General features: G+C 36.9%; 1 protein-coding gene across 6 annotated transcripts in view; it reads left to right on the top strand.

Annotated features, from left to right (window-relative positions):
• The window catches only part of LOC150102961 (WD repeat-containing protein 13-like), a 436,326-nt gene that overhangs the window by 357,515 nt on the left and 54,005 nt on the right, over positions 1 to 24,806 (top strand). For 4 of the 6 annotated variants that reach the window (XM_090398329.1, XM_090398327.1, XM_090398328.1 and 1 more), the window contains one exon: positions 10,188 to 10,368. In XM_090398329.1, coding sequence (XP_090254455.1) covers positions 10,188 to 10,368 — 181 coding nt within the window. Of the gene's footprint in view, positions 1 to 10,187; positions 10,511 to 10,623; positions 10,954 to 24,806 lie in introns of those variants that run through there. The other 2 variants (XM_090398330.1, XM_090398333.1) reach the window with 2 other exon arrangements.

Here is a 24,806-nt window from a genome sequence, read left to right as displayed (position 1 = left end):
CATGATTTGACTCATGGTTAAACTATTCAACTATGGACATTACCCTATATCTTTCACCTGTTGTCATAGGTATTTATGGCTGTAAATCGATGTGTGTGTTCAGGCAGGGCCAGTTTGCCTGTTCTGAGGGATGAAAAAAACCCTAATTTCTAGGTGAAAAAAAACCTCTTACTCCATATGAGATCAGCAAACTCACCTTTTGTTGAAAGAGACCAGATAAAGGATCCTCACATCATCGATGGAAATTGAAGGCAGGTCTTTCTGACCAAAGGGCTTCATCTATACCAGCTGAGCTACACAGGCCCTGTGTGAGATTCCAGACTGTCTGGTAATATTAGTAATTTTGCGGTCTTCTATTAAACTACACTAGATAGCAATAAATAATAATTCTTCCTCCGTGTGAAATCATCTAGATGATGTATTTGAGACATTACAGATTTGTAACTTTATCTTCACGTAAAGAGCTTCTTTTGAACACAATTTGCTTAGCATAGCCTCTTCAAAATGTGAGTACAGATTCGAAAATAGTAAAAAGTGAGTACACATTTGAATGTGTACTCACTTTTTACTCAAAATCATCAGTTATACAAATTGCCACAAGCTGATTTGTCTGAATTTTCAGTTGCAATCTTCAGAAATAGTGTTCATCCTTAGGTTTTGGACTCCAGTGAATATGTTGGCTTAAATTTGTTAACAGGTTTGAATGAAAATATACTGTCTTAGAGAATGGAAAACATCAGTATTCATCCCAATTCCAAAAAAACTTTCTCCCAAATATTGTGAGAATTATAGAATCATCGTTTTAATTTCACACGCACAAGTAAAGTTATGCTGAAAGTGATCCAATGAAGGCCAGAGCCATATGTAAATAGAGAAATGCCACAAGAGCAGGCAGGCTCTTTAGGAGAGGTGGAGGAACTACACTAGATAGCAAATGTGAGATGGATTATGAAAAGAACAAGAGAAGTTCAGAAGAAATTCATCTGTTTTATTGATTATAAGAAAGCTTTTGACTGCATGGATCACAGCAGTGTGGATTGTAATGAGATCACTAGGAATACTTGAGCATCTAATTCTCTTGACTTGACTTATCTTCTTAAAATTAATAGTGAATATATTATGATAATGGCTAACTTAGACAAAGACCTAGCTGAAATTATGATTGATGGCAGAAAAATAAATAATTTAAGATTTACAGATGATACACCCTCATAACATAAACTAAGGAAGATCTGGAGTGGTTGATTCTATTGGTTAAAAGGGAAAGTAGCAAAGCTCAGTTTAATTTAAACATCAGCAAAACAAAAGTGATGGCTTCTGGCAATTTGAATGAACGACTCTTCTCCTTCGTTTTTGACAATTAAGAAATGGGCTGCCGAGTTTAAACGTGGCCGTACCAGCCTTGAAAATGGTCCATGTGGAGGACATCCAAAAAGTGTAACAACACCAGAAATCATTGATCAAGTTCATGATATGGTATTGGATAACCGGTGAGTCAAAGTGCGTGAAATTGCTGAGACTATAGGCATTTCAAAAGAACGTGTAGGATATATTTTGCATGAAGAATGAAAAAGCTTTGTGCAAGCTTGGTGCTGTGCTTGCTCACTGCAGATCAAAAATGCATCTGCATGAAAATCTCTGAATGATACTTGGAGCATTTTAACAAGAATAAAACTGATTTCGTGCGTTGATTTATTACTATGGATGAGACTTGGATTCACCATTACACACCAGAATCCAAACAGTGGACAGAAGCTGGTTGTTCAGCACCAAAGAAGACAAAGTTGATCAGCAGGAAAAGTCATGGCATCAGTGTTTTGGGATGCTAAAGGCATTTTGTTTATTAATTATCTTGAAAAGGGTAAAACAGTAACTGGGGAATATTATTCCAATCTTTTAACTAGACTAGATGAAAAATTCGTGAGAAAAGACCTGGTTTGTAGAAGAAAAAAAATCATCTTTCATCAGGACAATGCACCTGCCCACAAAAGTGTTTTGGCAATGGGAAAATTAAGGGATCTGCACTATGAATTGTTGGAACATCCACCCTGATTTGGCTCCCTCTGACTTCTATCTCTTCCCAAAGATAAAGCTCTTCCTTGCTGGTCAGCATATTTCTTCAAATCAAAAGGTGATTGCAGCTGTAGAGGGGTATTTTGCAGATCTTACTGAGAATCACTACAGGGACAGGATAATGGTGCTGGAGCATCATTGGAATAAATATATTAGTAATTAAATTAAAAATCATGGTAAAGTTAAAAAACTCAGGAGATATCCATCTTAGACAGCACAGTCTATCATACCATTCCTTAAACTGCACTCTTACCACCTTCTCATAAATTCCAGCAACTTTTCTATGTTAAAATGCTAATTCTTTTTGCCAAGATAGTCCTTTGTCCTTGTTTCTTCACCTTGTTCTCTACCATATGAAAAATATCCCTAGTGTCCAATCTGGTAAATAGCTACTTCTTATGAGTTAAACCTCACAAACATATTTATATGTTTGTGATGTTTTATATTCAGTTTGCCAAAATCTGCATTTTCTCAGCTTATCTGCATAACAACATTCCACAATCTCTCATTTTTATTATCTATCTTTGTAACTTCTTCAAGGTTACTTTATGCTATTCATATCTGAATGACCAGATATGAGCAGAGCAGAAGATTTAATCTGTTCACAGCTTTATACAGTGGAAACCACCACCACATCCATTATCAATGCTAGTCAACATCCTCAATGTTGCAATAATCCTGTAGGTTGCCATCACGCCTTTGTGGGCCTGTGGATCCCAAATTTAAAGACCTTACATTTATGTTGCAAGTTATGTTTCTTCACTTGGTGGTAATACAAAGTTGCCAAGAAATTATATTCTTGTTTAATCCTTTATTCAAGCGTAAGCAAACAAAGGTTGCATGTGATGTATCTTCATGACTGAGCTACTTGTATATAGAGGGTAGTGACTTCACATCGGTTGCATCACTACCTAAGCCTTGCATGTGACCCTTATTTTTCTGTTTGATAACTAGTGCAGCATAAGGTTATTTATGAGACATGATTATATTGGATCCACTCACATAATCAGTTCTTCCTCTCTTCTCCACATTCTTTTCATTTCCTAGCATCTCTACTTGTAAACATACTTTAGACATCTGTTTTGATCTTGGTAGAACTGGTCATTATCAGATTGTGAGCCCAAAACAGAGGATGTATTGAGGATCAAATATGCATTTATATTTTTAGCACTGATTTCTGATTTAAAATAAATAAAGAAAATATATGTTACACTTTGGGATACCAAGATATAAGATTACATGCTGTATTATTGGAGCTATACTTAGGAAGTAGATAAGATTAGAGATCCTGAGATGATGATAGACAGTGTAAAAATAGTCATAATTTAAAATTCTGAATATTTTTACAAATTGTTTGTTAGTATATTATTAGTTTTGGTTTCATAACACGTATTGTCAGCACTTGCGATGTGCATGTTATTGATGTTATTTTGTCAAAATGAAATGTGAAGCATTTAAAAAAATTTATATACTTACTGGATTTGGATAATTGTGTAACTTTCAGAAATTTAATTGTGGTTTAAAATTATTAAGTGCTGTGTTTTGTAAAGACATTCTCATAGTGCTAACGGAGACGACACGTCAACCATTATACATAACTTCTTGCTTGCCACTTTCATGGAGTGCTCATGCTCGCCGAGGAGTTTGACGGGTGATTGATAGCTGACAGAGAGAGAGTGTTCAATATCGAGGTAACGAAAACGAGAAACCGTTCAGTATCAAAGAAACGGAGGATAAACAAGAGAGCTAATGGAAGTTTAAGAATGCAGGCCAGCAAAATTTTGTTCTTACGAAATTAAGTTTTTATGTGACAGTGGGGGGACATATTAATAAAAGATACCGAAAAAGGAATCGTAGAATTGTGAGCCTTTACAAATTGTTAAGACTGTAAATAAGTATTGGTAAATAAAGGAAATGTTTTATGGACACCAGATCTATCTGTTATTTCTACTGGAAAAGGAGATGGAATTTAGCAACTTAGATAAAGCAGTAGAAGAAAACCCTTTTTGCTGGTACAAAAATTGAACTGCATGAGGTAAGAGTACCTATACTTCAGTGAATTCAGAATATCTATACTTCAGAGTCAGGAGAAATAATGTGTGCTACATAAGAGTGATGAGAAAGGTTCCTGTGGAAAAGAAGAGAATCTTATATCTTCGGTAAAAGGCCTTAACAAAGAAACTGACTATTATTATTATTATTATTATTACGGGTATCTCCATGGAGTCAGTAGACTCATCAAGACCCAAACTAGCAAAACAACATCTGTCATATCTCTTCTTGAATTCATTTACAGACGAAGAACTCACAACTAAGTCAGGCAATGAATTCCACTCATTCACCACCCTCCAGGCAAAAAACCTTGTTCTGATACCCTTGTTAACCACACTCTTCTTTAATATCCAGGGATGACGTCTTGTTTTTCCATCACTATCACACAGCTGAAACATTTCCCCTGCATCAATCCTATAAAAACCTTTCAGTAATTTAAATGTTTCTATCATATCTCCTCCTATCATCAACCAACTACTGCAATCCACAAGCTCTCAATCTATCAATGTAGGGGAGCATTTTTTACATCACTCACCAACTTAGTCACTCTTCTCTGAAACCTCTCCACAGCCTCCTCATCTCCAAGGAATCCAGGTGACCAGACCTCAGCGCAATAATCCAAAGTGGAAGTATGAACGCTTTATAAAGGGGAATAATAATCTTTTTGATGGGGTGCTCAAGGGTCAAAGCTGTATAAGTGAGAAGAGACCTCCACATAGCCTTTAAAGGAATGCGGAGAACCGAACAGGGCTTCTGACCTAATGTCCAATCCTCACCTTCTCGTGGTGCACCCTGTTGGGTATCTACTTGGATACTGAACGAACGAGGATGGGCTGGCAATTTGGGATTTAGCCGACCAAAATGTATTCTTATGGTTAAACCAAAATAAAAAATGATGATACAACATGACAAAATTTCATGCCGGCTGGGGGCGTCGTCCGGTTAAACAAGGCGCCCGTTGTTTTCGCCAGTGAACCAGGGCGAACAGTGAAAAGTCAGCTACTACTGGAACAAATCTGAAAACACACCCCAACTCAACATCATCAGAGTTAAAGATCAGTACTATCAACATAAGAAGCCTGAATGGCAAAGAAATGGAGCTAGCTGGGGAATTTGATAAGTACCAGTTCGACATAATAGGGATGACTGAAACAAAAAAGACAAAAACTGGTATGATCTTTCTGAGCAATAAATACAAAATGTTATATTCGGGCAATGACAATCAAGGAAAAGAAGGAGTAGCCATAGTATTCAACACAAAATACGAGGCTACTCTTCTAGAATGGCAGGCAGTCTAATGTAGAGTGATGTGGGCAAATATGAGAATGGGGAACTGGACAATGAGACTTATTTGTGCCTATGGTCCCACAGAAGGTTCTACTAAGGTAGAAATGGAGGAATTTTTTGATGCTTTAGAAAAAGCAACTGACACAATGAAAAAGGAAAAGTTGGTCCTTGTTGGGGATCTGAATAGCAGAGTAGGAAATGATTGTCAGCCATACAAAAATATTTTGAGAAAATTTGGAGAAAAGAGCAAAGCTAATAATAATGGCAAATACCCGTTGGATTTCTGCTCAGGACATGGACTGGTTATTACTAACACCATGTTCCAACATAAAAATGTGCACAAATTCACATGGAGAGAAGAGGCAAAGAATAAGAAAAGTCTCATTGACTATGTTATTGTTGATAGTGATGTTTTCTCCCTGGTGCAGGACAGCAGAGTGTACAGAGGATTTGAAATTATAAGTGATCACTATATAGTCTTGAGCAGGATAAAATTGAATTTCATATAGAAAAGAATAATATGTAAGAAAGTTTTAAAGCGAATAAAAGTTGAGCAGCTCTCAGATGTGTACTGTAGACTGACATACACAAAGATTATTGAAGAAAAAATAAAAGAGTTTGAGAACAGAAATCAAACCTTGGAGATTCAGAGGCAAGCCTTGAAGAAAACCCTGATTGATTCAGCCAGAGAGGCATGTGGTGAGGTTGTCTGCAAGGATAGAAAAATCAGGACTCCATGGTGGACACAGGAAGTTAAAGAGGCAGTGAAGGAAAAGAAGAAATCATATCCAAAGTTCCTGGCAAATAAGTCAGCTTTTGCTCTTAGAGAATATAGAGACAAATATAAGAAAGCGAAACAAAAGTCATGGGAGGACTTTCGCATGAACATAGAAAATAAATATCAAGAAGGTGGTAAGATATTCTGGAGGTTGTTGAAGAAGCTTAGAAATGGAGGAAAGAGTGCTGTAAAAGAAGTTAAAGATGATAAAGGTCACATGAAAACATGAGAAAAAGATATCCTTGAAGTATGGAGTAATTACTTCGAAAAATTGCTGAATGAAACAAGCAGTGATAGCACAGTGGTAAAAAACACTCAACAGGCATGCAAAGGCTGGAAATGTGGAAAGGCTGCAGAAGCAGATGATATTTGACCAGAAATGCTTAAGTATGGTGGTATAAAAGTCTTACAGTAGCTGCACTGCATAGTTCAGAAAGCCTGGACAGAGGGACAAATTCCCGATGATTGGAGTAGAGCTCTAGTAGTGCCCATATATAAAAAGGGAAATAAAACTGAATGTGAGAATTACAGATGTATTTCCCTAATGAGTGTTCCTGGCAAGATCTGTGGAAGTATACTTGAGAAACGGTTGAAGAGAATTGTGGAAGAACAAGCTGGATTCAGGCCAAATAGAAGCTGTCAGGATCAGATCTTCACTTTATGACAAATAGTTGAGAAAGCATGGGAATATAACAAAGATCTGTATTTAAGTTTTGTCGATCTGGAAAAGGCATATGACAAGGTGCCAAGAGAGAAGCTATTCAATACGCTACAGTTATATGGTGTCAAGCAATACTTAGTCTTTATTTGAGTTATAAGTCAGCAATTAGAATTGAAGTAAGTAGAGGGAGATGGTTTAATGTTAAATCTGATGTCAGACAAGGGTGTACATCATCCCCTGTGTTACATATGATCTGTATGTATCACATTATGAAGGAAAGTGGTATTACACATTATGAAGGAAAGTGGGATCAAAATTGGAGATGTTAATCTCAGCTGTTTTTTTATGCAGATGATGTTATACTTCTGAATAAATATGCTACAAGTTTGCAAGATTCCCTGACTAAATTGAATAACTGTTGTAATAGATATGGTATGAAGGTCAGCATTAAAAAGACAATGAAAATAGGTAGAATTGTTGAAAATGTCAACTGTGTTATGAACGAGGAACCTGTCGAACAAGTAAAACATTTCAGCTACTTAGGCACGATTTTTAGTAAAGATGGTAAATTAAATATGGAAATAGACAACAGAATCAACAAAGCTGGTATGATAGGAAGTCAATTGAATAAATTCATATTTAATAAGAGAGAAATTAGTCGGAACACTAAATTAGCTGTATACAAGACAGTGTTCAAACCAGTTTTAACTTATGGATCTGAGAGCTGGGTCAGAAGTAAAACACTTGACCAAAGACTAGAGACTGCAGATATGAGAGTCCTGAGAGAGATTAGAGGCGTGAACAGATGGCATCAATGGCAATATCAGATTAAAAATAGGATATTAGGAAAGAACTTGACATTGTCGGCATCCAGGAATGTGTTAGCAGAGCTAATCTCAGGTGGTATGGTCATATAAACAGAATGGGTGAGGAAAGAGTGGCAAAACAAGTGTTCTCTGCCAGGTTGGCAGGAAAATGACCCAGAGGGTGACCAAGATATAGTTGGATTGATACGGTACAATGTGCCTTAGGCGATAGAAATATAAGATCTGATGATGATAAATATTGGAGTCTTGACAAATAATAGACTGATTTGGAGGAAAATTGTAGATAGGAAGTTAGTAAAGATGTAAATTTTTCTAGTAGTACTATCATATCCTGTACACCCCTTGATGGTACATGTCAGTGTGTTCCTCAACAACCAAGTAATCCTATGTGCAATCTTGGATACCTTAGCATTGTGTCCTCTGAACTTCATCTCGCTATCTACCAACACCCTTAAGTCCCTCGATTCATCAATCTCTTGGAGTACTGTTTCATTAATCTCTTGGAGTACTGTTTCATCAATGTAGTACACAGCTTCTAATCTTTTAGATGTTGAAAGTTTATTTTTCACTTGGTTAGACTATAATAAATTTAGTTTAATCCTTTATCCAAGTGTGGGCAAACAAACTTTGTTCCTGAAAGTATCTTCGTTACTAGGGTAAGGTAGTACAACAGCGGGCAACTTGTTGCAAAGGTGGAGCAAGCTAACATCTTCCTATCTCAGTATCTCCCATAATGCAAAACACATCTCCTTGCGGATATGTATAATGTTATGCATTAAGGGAAGGGCCACTACCCAGACTAGTTGCGACCTTTGAACTTTCGACCTTCAGCTCCCACTGAAGAGACCTCAATAAAGGTCGAAACTAGTCTGGGTAGTGGCCCTTCCTTTAATGCATAACACTTGGATAAAGCATTAAACTAAATTTATTATGGTAATCATTTAATCCCAAAGTGCATAACTTGACACTTTTCCACATTGAACTGACACCCATTCTACCAGCTTGATTTTTTATTGTGCTACCCAACTTTGCATCATCGGCAAACAACTGAATATCTCCCTTTAAGCTATTTCCTATATCATTTATATACAAATTAAACAACAATGACCCAAGCACAGAGTCCTGAGGCACACCACTGGTCACCTGCCTCATCCTGGACTCGGCTCTTCCATACACCACCTTCTGGTATCTCTCCCTGAGCCATTCTCCTATCCATATCACCAATTTAGTATCCATTTCCATCTGTTCCAATTTGTGTAACAGTGGTCCATAGGGTATCCTGTCAAAGGCCTTTGTGTAAACAACCTGTTTAGTCTTGTAGGCATGATTAAGTATATGTTGAACAAACCAGTAACAGAATAAGTCAGAGAATGGGTGATCTCTAATGTAAGTTTATTTAAAAGGCCTTGGATCCAGTTAATTTTGTAGTTAGTTGTGTAATTTAATTTGAAGTGTATATATTATTATTTTTTTGTTAGTTTTATTAAATGTGTATATTTTGTATTTGGTCTTGAGTCAATGATTTTTCGGATTCTGAAAGAAATAGTAAAAAGTCATTGCACCAATAGAAATTGAACCCTTGTGCATATAAATAAAAACACTCAGAAATTATAAATAAAGGTAATAGAGATAAAATCTAATTATAATAAAATGGTGCAGCCAACAGGATTGATAATTATCAAAACAACTGGTGCAGTCAGTATAATCAATAATCTCTTCCTCTAAACAGATTACATACTGTATTGTTGGAGCTGTACTTAGGAAGTGAATGAGATTAGAGATCCTGAGATGATGATACACAGTAATAAAAAGTACACTGACATGTAGTGATAACTAGGTGATGGTGCCTCCGCATAAGACATTGATCTGATCACACATGGATTACTGTGCTCACATTTGGTTGCCTGGCTTTCATTGTGATGTGGAAACACTAGAAAGGGTCCAAAGACAAATGACCAAACTGATATCAGGACTCTGGAATGTTGGTTATGAAGAGCATTTGAGGGCATTTGATAATTTGGATTACATGGTTTGGTGGATAGGAAGAAAAGAGGAGATATAATAGAGACCTTCGAGTTAGTTAAGGGATCCTACCAGATTAATACAAAATAAATTATAAAAAGAGTGGATGTTAAGAATGGAAGAATGAGAGGCCCTACCTGGAAGCTGTATAAAGATGTGGTAAAGAAGAATGTGAGGAGTGCATTGTGAATGCAGGGAGTGTAAATAACTTCAAATTTCATTATGGTAGACATGTTGCTGGTTGAGTTAGCCTCTTGGAGTCTGTTGACTCCATGAAGGTTACCGAAATAGTAGTAATAATTATTTACATATATAATAATTATAAAAATATTTGAATAGAAAGATGATTTAATTTGGAAAACTGCATTCCATTGTCTCTGAAAGAATTCTCCAGATCTAGCAGTTCTTAATTAATCATATATTTTTTTATTTTTTGAGTTACAGATATTATTTTGAAATGTAGATCAAAAAGTATTCTTTATTTTAGTAACAGGAAGCGAAGACATGTGTGTTTACTTTTTTGATGTTGAGAGAGATAACAAGCCTTGTGTGAACAAACTCCAAGGGCATTCTGCACCTGTGCTGGATGTATGTTTCAATTATGATGAAAGTCTCCTTGCATCTAGTGATGCCCAAGGAATGGTTATAGTGTGGAAACGAGAAAAGAGGTAGAATTCTGTATATTTCAATATAATTCAAGAACAAATGCAGCATTGTTAATTAACATGTTTTTTTGAACTGTTGAATTTTATTTATTGTAAATAGAAGTACAAAGAAAATCATGAAAATTATTAAAGGGTTTATGTTACACTTATTGTCCAGGTTTCTTTTCATTTATAATACTGAATTTAATTAAATTAATAATTGTAGAAAGCCATATTTTTGTCTAAAATAATATGAATTTTTATTTTTTTTTTTCTTAGATAAAGAAAAGGGAAAACAGTAATTCCACTATATTATGCTGCTATGGATAATTTACTTTTTAATTATGAAAGTAGTGCAGAATAAGACTGATGCTTTTTTTTAAATGTGCACACATTTGTTAGCAGCAGTCTTTATTAAGTTAGTTAACAGAGTGCTTTGTTAACCAGTCAACAAGCACATTTTCACTCTGTGCCATCCTGTAAATAAAACTGGGATGTTATTTTTTAAACATTCTTATTGTTTGTTATAGTTTTATATAGTTTCATATGATAAAGGCATATTTTCTTGAAAGAATTGTGTGTGTAATATTTTACATATAATCATTTTGTAATACTATCATTAACTATAACAGTGATTCTAGTAGCAAGACTTATACGTTGGTTAGACATAACTGGTAATTAGTTTGCGAAATTAACAATGCATATAAAGTATATTAATTAAAGGTAACTTTAATGAATAACTTCTATATTTCGGCAATGTCACATTGCCATCTTCAGGAACATAAAGATATGGTATGTGCACTCAAGAACTAACACAAAGCAAATGAGGAAGAAAGCAAGAAACTAATATTGTTCCTAAAGTCCTAATGGTGCCCTCTTGCGGGCTAATTTGGTAGTCTTGGCAGTTGGGCTGAAGTTCTCATAATGAAAGTCTCCCAAATTTGGGGCAGTTTCATGCACCCAAATTTGTTGAGGTTAGGAACGTTTTTAGAGCTGCTGAAGATTCTTTGAATAATCTTTCGTATTTAAACTTGCTGCGATGAATTATTTTTGTTTTCTTCCAACGAATTTTATGGTGGGTATCTAAGGCATGGTCTGCCAGCCCAGAGTGGCTGTACTGGTGAAACCGGATGTAGTCTTAGTGTTCTGAAATCCTGATATTTGTTGTTCTGCCTGTTTGGCCAAAGTAGGACAATTTGCACCTGGTATACACCAGGTAGGTCTAGGGGAAGTGGTTGGTCTTTGGTAGAGCAGATAAGGGATGCCAACTTTTTATATGGTCTGTAACAGGAAGTAAGGTCATATTTTTTGAGGATATTGGTTATTTTCTCAGAGGTGCCCTGGATGTAGGGGATGGTGATAGACTTGGTGTAATCTTTATTGTGGAGGGGGAAGGGGGGTTGTGGTTTACAGGTTTTAGTATTTTTTTGGATTTTTTTGGGGTTATAGCCATTGGCTAAAAAAGTGTTGAGGATGTGGTTTAGTTCAATAGTCAGGGCCTTGTCATCTGAGCAGATTAATTTTGCCCTGTTATATAGTGTTTTTATCACCCCATATTGTTGTGAGGGGGGGGGGGGGGATTGCTGGTGAATGTATCTGCCAGTGTGGGTGGGTTTTCTGTAAACAGAGAAAACCAAAGATCCATCAAGATGGCGGGTGATTAAAGTGTCTAGGAAGGGGAGGGTGTTGTTTTCCTCTTTTTCTAAGGTGAACTGGACTCTGGGGTGTTGGTTGTTTAAGTGTGCTAGGAAGGAGTGGAGTGTGTCTGAGCCATGTGGCCAAATAGTGGGTTTTTGTGGGGCGGAGTTTAAGGCTTTCTCTTCAAATGTCTCCATAAAGAAATTGGCCAAGGGTGGGGAAAGTGGTGAACCCATGGCTGTCCCCTCTATCTGTTTGTAGAACTTTCCTTGCCAAACGAAATAGCCTGAGTTTTCCCCCACATATAAATTAGCCAAACATTTAGCCAAAATGCTCATACACTACACTGGCAACACACCATCACACATAAAAAACTCAGCCCACTTTAAAGCCAGTATAGAAAACCTCACACTCCAACACACTGACATAATGGTCAGTTTTGACGTCTCCTCCCTATTCACTAATGTCCCACTCAAAGAAACCCTTGAGCTCATCCAAGCCAAGTTTCCTCCCGATATCTCAGCCCTATTTCAGTTCACAATGAACTCAGGCTATTTCGTTTGGCAAGGAAAGTTCTACAAACAGATAGAGGGGACAGCCATGGGTTCACCACTTTCCCCACCCTTGGCCAATTTCTTTATGGAGACATTTGAAGAGAAAGCCTTAAACTCCGCCCCACAAACACCCACTATTTGGCTTGGTTATGTGGATGATGTGTTTGCTATTTGGCCACATGGCTCAGACACAGTCCAGTTCACCTTAGAAAAAGAGGAAAACAACACCCTCCCCTTCCTAGACACTTTAATCACCCGCCAGCTTGATGGATCTTTGGTTTTCTCTGTTTACAGAAAACCCACCCACACTGGCAGATACATTCACCAGCAATCCCCCTCCCCTCACAACAATATGGGGTGATAAAAACACTATATAACAGGGCAAAATTAATCTGCTGAGATGACAAGGCCCCGACTATTGAACTAAACCACATCCTTAACACTTTCTTAGCCAATGGCTATAACCCCAAAAAAATCCAAAAAATAGTAAAACCTGTAAACCACAACCCCCCCCTCCCCCTCTCCACAATAAAGATTACACCAAGTCTATCACCATCCCCTACATCCAGGGCACCTCTGAGAAAATAACCAATATCCTCAAAAAATATGACCTTACTTCCTGTTACAGACCATATAAAAAGTTGGCATCCCTTATCCGCTCTACCAAAGACCAACCACTTCCCCTAGACCTACCTGGTGTATACCAGGTCCCTTGCAGCTGCAAATTGTCCTACTTTGGCCAAACAGGCAGAACAACAAATATCAGGATTTCAGAACACCAAGACTACATCCAGTTTCACCAGTACAGCCGCTCTGGGCTGGCAGACCATGCCTTTGTTAGTGCTTACAAGCAAGTTTGGCAATTTTGTGATGGCTGACCACTAGGAACAGAGAGTGTGTGCGTGAAATATTCTTTTCTTTTGGGTAAAAAAATTGCAGGTGAAACTATTATGTTTCGGCAAGCCTTTAAGGATGACACTTTAAGTAAAACACAGTTCTGCAAGTGATTTTCTCTTTCAAAAATGGGGACATGTCAGTTGAAGACAAACCATGATCTGGCTGACCTTCGACAAGCAGAAATGATGAAAACATCGAAAAGATTTGCCAGGCAATCAACGAAGATTGTCGAAAGACCATCAAACAAGTTTCTGAAGAGACGAATATGTCATGGAGTTCATGCCAGCAAATTTTAACAGAAGATTTGCAAATGAAATGTGTGTCTGCTAAATTTGTGCATCATTTGCTCACAGAGGATAAAAAAAATCGTATAAATGTTTGCCACAATTTGTTGGAGCAAGTTATTAATGTCCAGAACTTTCAAAAGTTGTGACCGGGATGAGTCTTAGTGCTATGGTTATGGTCCAGAAATAAAACAAGCATCAAGCCAATGGAAACATGCAAATTCACCAAAACCCAAGATGGCACATTAAGTTTGATCAAACATCAATGTTGTTTGTTTTTTGATGAATGGAATTGTACACAAAGAATTTATTCCTCCTGGACAGACAGTGAACCAACATTTTTATTTCAATGTTTTGCAAAGACTGATAGTGTGTGACAAATGGTCAGAAATGTTGAGCAGCAGAGATTGGTTGCTGTATTAATAATGCCCCAGCCCACATGGCCTTGTTTGTTCAACAGTTCTTGATGGAAAAACAATATGGCAGTTGTTCCCCACCCTCCCTACTGACCCAATCTCTCTCTCTCTCCATGTGATTTTTTTTTATTGGAATGAGTCTAAAAATTTCTAAATTCTGGGTTGCGACTCCCAGAATTTAGGGATGAATATTTGTCTGCAGTACTACATTATTATTATTATTAAACGTCCATGGAGTCAAAAGACTAAATATTAAAAGGTAAATATTAAAGCATTGGCATCTGGATATTTAAAGCTGTTCTCTGTATAATCTACAGCTCTAAATATCCGGATGCCAACACTTTAATATTTACCTTTTCACGCTAACGTTTTGTTGTTTAGACTTTATTCCTTTACAGTTTTTGTTGGTTGTTTTTCTCTCTTTTTTTTTGTGCACTTGAAGAAGTCTTCTTAAAGACGAAACTAGTTGTGCTAAATAAAAACAGTGTTTTATTTTATCTCTCGGCTTCCAGTCATTTAATATTTTTAATAATTATTTTTAATAATTTTAATAAATCCATTATGCCATATATATATATATAGGTATAACACGGTCGTTAGGTTCATAAAAAATGCCGTGTTATGCGAATTCATGTTATACGAAACTAGTACAAAAAACAGGGTTAGGTTCCAAAAGTTAAAAAAAAAAAAAAAAACTATACTATTTTCTTTATTATAAATAAGAGAAATGTATGTTTATTAAAACAATAATTGATCAAAAGTATTACATATTAATATTATTACATAATGTTTTCTTTGTCATCACTACTTAGCACCATTAAACGAGGGTCTTTTCTTTCTGGCAAAATATCCTCATCTTCTGAGCTTTTTTCAGCAGCATCTTGAGTTCTATGCTCTACTTTTTGCAAAAAGTAGAGCATAGAACTCAATTTTATGATTTTGTTATTTTTTTAGAGAATGTTATTTTTGATTGTTTGCTTTTAGCTGAGAGAGATCTTTATAAATTTTGTTGTATGGAGCTAAGCACTCGTGAAGTTCTCTCTTAAATTTTGTGCTTCTTTCAGTGGAAGGATCTTCATTTAGAAAATAACTCCAATTGTTCGGCTAAGTCTAGGCCTTTAACAGGCATTTAACGTCGGTTTTATTTCTTTGATGGATGAAGTTATGAGATTAATACAGTCCAAAGTTGCAAAACATTTCCATGACTTCGATAGATTTATCGTCGACTTTATTCAAAACCCATTGAAATGATTTCCTGATGTAATTAGTTTTAAATGTAGCTATATTTCTCTGATCTAACAGTTGAAGTAATGAACTTGTATTTGGTAGTAAGAAAATTATTTTGACATTTGGGTGATTTAAATCTCTCGGATGGCTGGGTGCATTATCCAATATCAGTAGGACTTTAAAATCTAGATTTTTCTGCTTTAAGTAGCTTTCCACACTTGGTACAAACCAGTTTAGAAACCATTTTTTAAATAAATCAGTAGTTACCCAAGCTTTCTTATTTGCCATCCAATATACCGGTAAAGCACTCTTATTTAGGTTTTTCATTGCCCGAGGATTGAGGAATTTATAAACTAGCATGGGTTTTACTATGTGATTGCCTGAAGTGTTACTGCACATAAGTAATGTTGCACAGGTCTTTTGATGCTTTAAAACCTGGTACAACTTTTTCATTTTTTGAAATAAATGTTCTCTTGGGCATTTTTTCCCACCAATCACTCATCTCGTCAGCATTAAAAACCTGATAATAAGTTTAGTTTAATCCAGGACTGGGGTAAGGTAGTACAACTTTTGTTGTACTACCTTACCCCAGTCCTGAAGATACTTTCAGGCGCAAACTTTGTTTGCTCACACTTGGATAAAGGATTAAACTAAACTTATTATAGTCTAACCAAGTGAAAAATAAACTCTCAACATCTTTCTCTGAATCCGGAGTAATTTAATAATAAGGTTGCACACCCTTTGGCAACTTCTATAGGTTGGGATGACCTCTCATTGTTTCTGCCTTGGTGTCTCCACTACTGGGTCTGGCTCCCACTGACGAGACCTCAATACCGATATGGGTAGTGGCCCTTGCCTTAATGCATAGCATTACACATATCTGCAAGGAGATGTGTTTTGCATTATGGGAGATACTGAGATAGGAGTGATGAGAACTTTCTCCACCTTTGCAATGAGTTGCCTGGTGTTGTACTACCTTACCCCAGTCCTGAAGATACTTTCAGGTGCAAACTTTGTTTGCTCACACTTGGATAAAGGATTAAACTAAACTTTTTATAGTCTAACCAAGTGAAAAATAAACTCTTAAAAACCTGATGTGTTGTATATCCACCCTGTTCAATAATTTTTTGCATTCCTTTGGATAAGTTTTGGCAGCTTCATTATCAGCTGATGCTCATTCCCCTTGTATTTTTATTTTTTGTAATGAAAAACGTTTTCTAAAACGGCTGAACCAACCTTTGCTAGCAACAAAGTCGGGGTTAATAGCAGATTCTCCATTTTCTTTTAAGAGTTGTAAATTTTTAAAGCTTTATGTTTAATAACACTGGTGTCCAGTAGGATCCAGTTTTTTTTGAGCAGTCATCAATCCAAATACTAAGAGCTTTTTCCATTTTTTCAAGTATTGGTGCTCTGGAATGAGCTGTCATATTTGTGGAGATAGAACAACCTGCAGAAGCTGTAATTTTCTGTTCATTTTTCTGTATGGTCCAGATTGTTGCTTCATTTAAATCTGATGAATTTTTTACTTCTGGCAGACATTGCTCAGGGCTACAAATTAATTCACAAAAAAGAAATATTTAACACTTCTTTAAAAAAGGTTCAATAATACATACAAAGAAGAAAACAGTGATAGTCTTAAAATATGTTTAATACTCCACGAACAAAATGAATTTAAAATTGTAATAAATTCTAAAATTCTGTGTGCAAATCTGACACAACATACATGCTTGAATGGAAAAATATCGAATGAGATGGTGCTTGCTCCTAAAAGCTCTCATCACGCCCCATGTTGTACGGGGATTTTCCCAATTCTCGAACCGTGTTAGAGCGAGAATGTGTTGTAGGAATGCCATATTATATTGGGATTTTCTCCAATTCTTTAGCCGTGTTATATGGGGATTGCGTGTGTGTGTATGTGTATGTATACATATATATGTATGTATGTATGTATTTCTTTTTTATACATGTATTCCCAGGTTGATTTACTAGGCATGTCTTACATTTTCTGGTAATAACTGTTCACTGTATGCTAATAATCTTTTCATTGTATATGTCTCTGTATACAATTCTATATTAATTTAATTTTTTGATTTGGTTATTTTTGTTTTTAAACCATTTCTGTACTATATACTTTTGCATATTGTAGTGAGCTTTGTTGTTCAAAGGAGAACAAAGCTCACTACATGACTGTTCTCAGTTCTCACCGGTTCTTAATGTCATGTGACTGGCCAGATAGTAGCAGAACAGAAGCGCTCTATAAACTTTGTTCATTTCTTTCTTTTGCTTCATATAACAGTGTGTTCTTTTTGTGTATTAACTTTGATTTGATATGATAGTCATCATGAACCCATCATTTGATATGAATTATGGGCTAGGTGACCTGAGTTTCTCTGATTTTAGCTGCAGGAGTAGTAATGAGTTGGAAATGGGTTAGTGCTGATATGTAGGTGCAAGTATGTTTGGGAGTGAGGAGAATGGGAAAGAGATGTCAGTGGAGTGAGCTAGCATGGCAAAGGAAGATTTTTGGTGGATTGCCTTGACTGTGTTGAGTGAGTGTTAGGTGTAAGTACGATGGAGAGGGAGCTAGAAGTGTCAAGAAAGGCATGGAGACTGAATGGAAGAAGGTAACTGGATAAAATGAGACTTGAATAATTAGTTAGTTGAAGAAGAGTGGGTATAAGAAAAAGACATGATGAGGGAGCAAGGGAAAGAAGTGACAGAGGGGAAGAGACAGAGAAAGAGAGGAAATTGAGAGAGCATGGGTGCAAGGGATAGAGTAGTTAAGAGGAAGGAGGGAAAGCAGGAGAGAGAGAGATTGTGGAATTTGAAAGAGTTGGAGACGACAGTGAGAGAAAAATGAATGGAATGGTGAGGGAGACAATGTATGCAGATTCGATGATTCAGAATGTGCAGAGGATTACAGGAGTGTTAGCCGCCTATAACCCTCCTAAAATGATAGCTGTTAAGCAGGTGAAATGAGGATAAGATAGTAGTGAGGGTTGGTACAGATGACCTGAGAGATGGTGTGAAATCAGGGGTCAGAGATTTGAGATTGACATCAGGAATTGCACAGCAGAAGAGTTTGTCGGGGGGGGGGGATAATGTACTGCCATGGTATGATAATACAGAGTTCATAAGAGGAGCAGTAATTATGAATGTGATGATAGCAATGGATTTAGGAAGAAAAGTCTGGAATATCTGAATGCTTAGAGTCCATTTGATGATAGAATGGAGCTGCATACAAGAGATGGACTGTGCAGGTATTTGGATAGTACATTGTTTTCTGAGTAAGTTGTGTTAGGCAGGGAATGCAAGAATAGCCTCATATAGAGATAGTGGCATGGAAGATGAAATGATGTTAAGTATGTTGTCTAGCCGAGTGGAATCTGTGGAGAGGAATAATAGTCATGGAAATACTGATAATGCATTGGTTTATCTATATACAAATGCCAGGAGTATTAGAAATAAAGAGAATGAGTTTGTGGCATTGATTGGCTCAGTCCAAAGATGATTGGTATTAGCTAAACTTGGTTGACAGTGGAAGAAATGGAAGTATATACAACATTTCAGCAGGATAGGGAAAGGAAGATAAACAGAGTAGTGGAGTGTTATTTATGAAAAGTGATGAGTTGTGCCTTCTTGCATTAGAGAATGAGGAGAGTCATTGCTAATGGTGAATGACTGATGCTTCAATTATTACACCAGTAAATTGATTTCCCACTGTAGTTGGATAGTTGAGGAATTGCTATATTACTTGATTGTTAGTGTCTTGTTATATGTTTTTGGTGTGTGTGCATGCACCCGCGCACATGTGCACGTACTCTGAGAATACTGTATTCTGATATCCGGTAACATATATCAGCAGCTTAATAAATGATTACTTTTTTTTTGTGGCTTTGGTAGTCATTGCTATTAATATGTACGAGAATATATATGTATTCTTGTACATAGGGAAAATAAATATGTGTACATAATATATATGTAAAAGAATTTCCGTGCATCATAAAAATCTAGCATAGACTGGAAGCCACAGACATGAGAGTAATGAGGAATTTCAAGAATGTATAAGTAGCTCTCTAATATAAGATGGTTTGGTCACTTGAATAGAATAAGAGAGTGGAAGATTATCGGAACAATTGTTTGAAGTAAAAAATACTTATATTGGCATGTCGATTTTGATGAAATGCAAGTGCTGATTAAATCAGTGAGATAGTCAATAATAGACCAGTTTGGAAGGATACTGCTGATTACAAGTTAGTAAGAAATATTAATTTCATATATCATCATAAAATTCCTGATAAGTACCCTCACGGGATATACAGGATATTATGCCAGTTTATATTATTTATATTTTATAAATAATATAAAAAAGTTTATATTATTTATTAATCTGGTATTAACAATTTTCATGAAGATTAGTCTATCACTTTTCAGCACTCCAATATTGTCATATTTTATATTTCTGTCTTCTAGGGCATTTTCTGACTGCATCTTCTTACCTGTCATCAACTCACCTGTCCCTTAAGATGGGTAGAGTCTCCTGATTAGGGATCACGACAAATTAATGCAGCTGGCATGTCTGCTGCAGCCCCTAAGGACAAGTATTTCTGGTTGTATATCTGCGTTCTTGTGGCTGGTATGCCTGTTTTTAGGGACAAAAAATCGAGTTTCTGGAAGAAAAAATCCTCTATCTCCATATGAGATGGGCTACTATCTCACTGTTTGATTGATTTGAACTTAACATTTGCCCAGAGGGAACAAAGATGTCAACTTCAAAGACAACTTGAAGTAAAATGCCAAAATGGAGACAACAGTTGGATCATAGACTACAAACAAGCCAAACTAGTGCAAAAAATCAAGTGATGCCACTAGTAGCCACGAAGGAGACCAGTATGCAGGCACTGTATAGGAAACATTGCTGTCCAATACATGCCTCACAGAACCTTGCATATCCACTTAACCAACATCCATGGCCTCAACTTCAATCTTAATAGTGTCCACTACCATCTGCAGTCCACCAAACCCCACTTACTCTTTTTAGCAGAAACTGAAATCTCAGCCCCGCCCCAACACTATTCATCTCAAGCTTCCAAACTGCGCATTGTTTAACTCCTTTTGACCAGATGCAAGGTGGCATCTGCGCATATATCCACTCTGACATACCCTGTGACAGAGAGCACCTAACCTAGAATTGCTCACCTTTGATCTTCTTTGATTGAAAATATCCCTCCCCCACTCAGTCAAATTCATCTGCTGTCTCTATCGCTCTCCTAATGCTACTAACCACTCTGAGCTGTTTCATTTCCTCTCCTTAAAAACTGATTTTCTCCAGTCCCACTCTCCTAACAGCAAAATCATCCTCCTAGGAAATTTTAATGTAACTGGCTTTCCTCTTCCAGTTGTACAGATCTTACAGGCAGAGATGATGAAACATTTGCTGTTACTAACGACCTTACACAGATTGTTCACATGCCAACCAGAATACCAAATAATCCAAATCACTCCCTAAATACCCTAGATCTCTTCCTTACCACTAACCCTTCCAAATACATAGTGAATGTAGTGAGCCACTTAGGTAATTCTGACCACAATCTAGTGCTCATCTCCTCCCCATGCAACAATGCTTATTCAGTCAATCCCACACAAGGGTAGTTTGGCATTATAACAGTGCCAAGTGGGATAGCCTCCAGGACTACTATGCTTCATTCCCATGGTTGGACTATTGTTTCCAATCTTCCAATCTAAACATATGCACCGAATGAATCACCAAAGTAATCCACACTGGCATGGAAACATACATTCCCCACACCTCTTTGAATTGCCGTCCCCTATCTAAACCCTGGTTCTTCGAAAGATGTGGCAAGGCTATACAAATGAAAAATCATGTGCATACCACAACTGCTCAAATCAAGAACTCGATCCAACTTCAATGTTTATACTGAAGACAAACAGATGCAAGAAAACTATCAATGCTTTCAAAACAGGGTTTGAATGGGCAAAAAGCAGGAAACTTGCAGCCTGCCCAAATGGCAGCCGTGCCTTTTGGTCTCTTGCCAAAGCAATTGGTCGTAGTTTTTGCCCTACACTATTCCCTTACGATTCCCTTTGCCCTACACTACACCCTTATTATTCCCAGATGGCTCTATTGCATCATCACTCACAGAAAAAGCTAATCTCCTGGCTTCACACTTTGCTTCCAATGCATGCATTACTGACAGTGGCATAAAATACAATGCCTCCTATATACTTTTGCCAAAAAGAGATCAGAAACCTATTATCTAAATTCATCATCATCAAATTCCTGCCATGTACCCTCAAGGGGTGTACAGGATATGATAGTACTACATGAAAAATTTACATCATTACTAACTTCCTATCTACAATTTTCCTCCAAATCACTCTGTTACTTGTCAAGACTCCAACATTATCAAATCTTATATTTCTATCGTCTAAGGCACTTTGTACCGTATCAATCCACCTATATCTTGGTCTTCCTCTGGGTCATTTTCCTGCCAACCTGGCAGAGAACACTTGTTTTGCTAATTTTTCCTTACCCATTCTGTTTATGTGGCCATACCACCTGAGATTAGCTCTGCTAATGCATTCCTGGATGCTGACAACGTCAAGTTCTTTCCTAATATCCTCATTTTTAATATGATATTGCCACTGGTCATGCCTCTAATCTTTCTCAGGAATCTCATACAAAATTAATAACGGAAAAAACTCGCGTACAAAGATTATACAAAGATTACACCTAAGTAGATACTTAGGTGGCGCTTTTTGGAATTGTCAGTTATTGTTTAATTTGAGCTTAATATGTACTGAAGATGCCTGTGACACACAGGCGAAAATCATACTATTAAATAATCTTTGTACCTGAGTTTTTTCCGTTATTAATTTTGTATCGATATGTCTACTCACGGTATACCTCTTTTAAAAAAAATCATGTATTTATTATTTCCTTCAACTTTAGTAGGATGCCACATATTTTAATCTTCTTGGTGTCAGTAACAATAATTATGTTCATTAGTTCTTGTGTAGTTCTTTTGCCAGTTTAACTTCTTTCTTTTGATACTTTTATGGTGATGCTGTCTGTCATTGAGTTTGTTCCAGAAGCAGACTTTCATTATTTTTTCCAGTTTCTTGATGGAAACATGCAGATCTTGTTTAACTAAACAGTGCCAAACTGACCAGACTTGTCATTGTGCTATGTTTGAGCATTTCTAGTTGAATATCATCTATCTACCTACTCCAGCTGCTTTTCACATTTCAAGCTTCTGATGGCCTTTTGTACCTCAGTGATTGATATGTATTCCTGATATACTGCACGAACCCAGATGGGCTCACAGCTTTGTCCAAACTGTGAGCCTATCCTGGTTCATTTAGTATATCCAGTGGATACCTACTAATTGGACTTATCACATGAAAGTGAAGTATATGAAATTGGGTTTTATTATTATTATATGGAATCCGAAGACTCATCTTGGGAGACCCAATCTATCATACCCCTCTTTGAACCCATTAACAGACAAAGCACTCACAACTGACTCTGGCAGCCCATTCCACTCATTCACAAATCTCCAAGCAGAAAACGTCTAGTCCTCGTACTACTACTAACTACACCTTTCCTTCAACTTCCAGGGATGACCCATTTTTCTGGTCCCTTTAGCCAAGTGCCGAAACATTTCCCCTGTATCAATCCTATAAAACCCTTTAAGTAACTTAGATGTTTCTATCATATCAACTCTTTTTCTCCTATCAACCAACTTCTGCAATTTACACCCCTCAATCTATCCTCATTGGGAACATTCCACAGGCCACCCACCATCTTGGTCACCCCCCCTCTGAATCCTCTCCACTGCTTCCTCATCCCCAGGAGACCAGACTTGAGCACAGTAATCCAGATGTGGGCATATCAAGACCATATAAAGAGCAATTACAACTTCCTTATCTCTACTTGTTAATGTGTTCTTCAATAGCCAAGTAATCTTATGGGCTACCTTAGCAAATATGTCCTCTAAACTTTAACTCTCTGTCTACCACCACCCCTAAATCTCCAACTTTGTCTATTTGCTGGAGTAAAGTGCCATCCATGTGATACACAGCTTGTAATCTATTTATTCCAATATGCATAACTTCACATTTCTCCACATTAAATTTATATTAATTATCTTTTGTCCATACTAACAGCCTATTTCAATCATCCTGCAAGCTCTCCACATTGCCTTGATTAACTATTATTCTGAGATACTAATTTCGCATCATCAACAAACAACTGAATATTTCCTTTCAGGTTATTTCCTATATCATTTATCTACAAATTAAACAGCAATAGTCCCAGCAATGAACCTTGCAGCATACCAACTAGTCACCTGTTTTTGCCTCGATTTCTGCTTCTCCATATACCACTTTTTGATATCTGTCCAGCAACCACCCTCTGATCCACTTAACCAGTGTCATATCCATTCCCATTTGTTCTCATTTATGTAACAGAGTTCCATGTGCTATTCTGTTAAATGCCTTCGCAAAATAAAGCAAAATCATTGTGTAGCCATTTCCTTTATCCAAGCTAGCTGTTACTCTATTATAAATAGTGAGTAAATTATAGTACTTTTACCACCATGCCTGAGATACTGATTGATCTAAAATTTGCTACTGCAGTCTTAGAACCTTCTGATTTATGTAAGGGAATTATTTTGCCCTTTTCTACTCCCTTGGAACGCTACCAGCACTGAGACTTAAATTAAAGAGTGCTAGGCAGAGGCATTACCAGTTCCCTTTCTCATTCTCCCAAAACCGAGCTAATATCCCATCTAATCCCACAGCTGTATTTTATTATTATTATTATTATGTGACACCTTCAGGAAGTCCAAAGACTCATTGAGGGAGAGTGTACCAACAGCATCGAATGATTGATCCCTTCCAACTACTAATCGTGCTCAAACTTGCTTAATGTTTTGCGTGAGTCATTAGTTGCAGAGACTCTACCAATCGACCAACCTTTGCTTACTTTGAAATTTTGCAATATTTTAAGAACCTCCAATTTGTCCACCTCTGTTCCCACATTTGTGGCTGTCACGTATGTCAAAGCAGTAAACTCACTAGGATGATATACCCTTGCAAAGTGGTCACTCAGTAACGCAACTATTTTATCTGCTTCTGTCTCCTCGTGGCCATCATCACTCATTAAGGTTAATCTTCCATAGTCATTCTTCCTCTTACTTGCACATAACAAAAGAACTTTGTGGAATTTCCTTTGGCCTGCTTGGCTAGATTCTTCTCATAATCTGATTTTGCCTTCCTTGCCATACCGGTCATGTTTCTTGACTGAGCCTTGTACTGTTCATGGTTTGCTGGTCACCTTTCTCTTTATGTACCCTCCACAGCATTTTCCTATTCTGTAGCTCATGATTAATAATACTACTCATTCATCCGACTCCTACCTG

Source organism: Typopeltis vanoorti, chromosome 9, assembly GCF_054136105.1.
Source record: "Typopeltis vanoorti isolate ZY-2024b chromosome 9, IOZ_Tvanoo_1.0, whole genome shotgun sequence".
Classification (NCBI taxonomy): Eukaryota; Metazoa; Arthropoda; class Arachnida; order Uropygi; family Thelyphonidae; genus Typopeltis; species Typopeltis vanoorti.
This window is presented reverse-complemented; position numbering and strand designations above follow the sequence as displayed.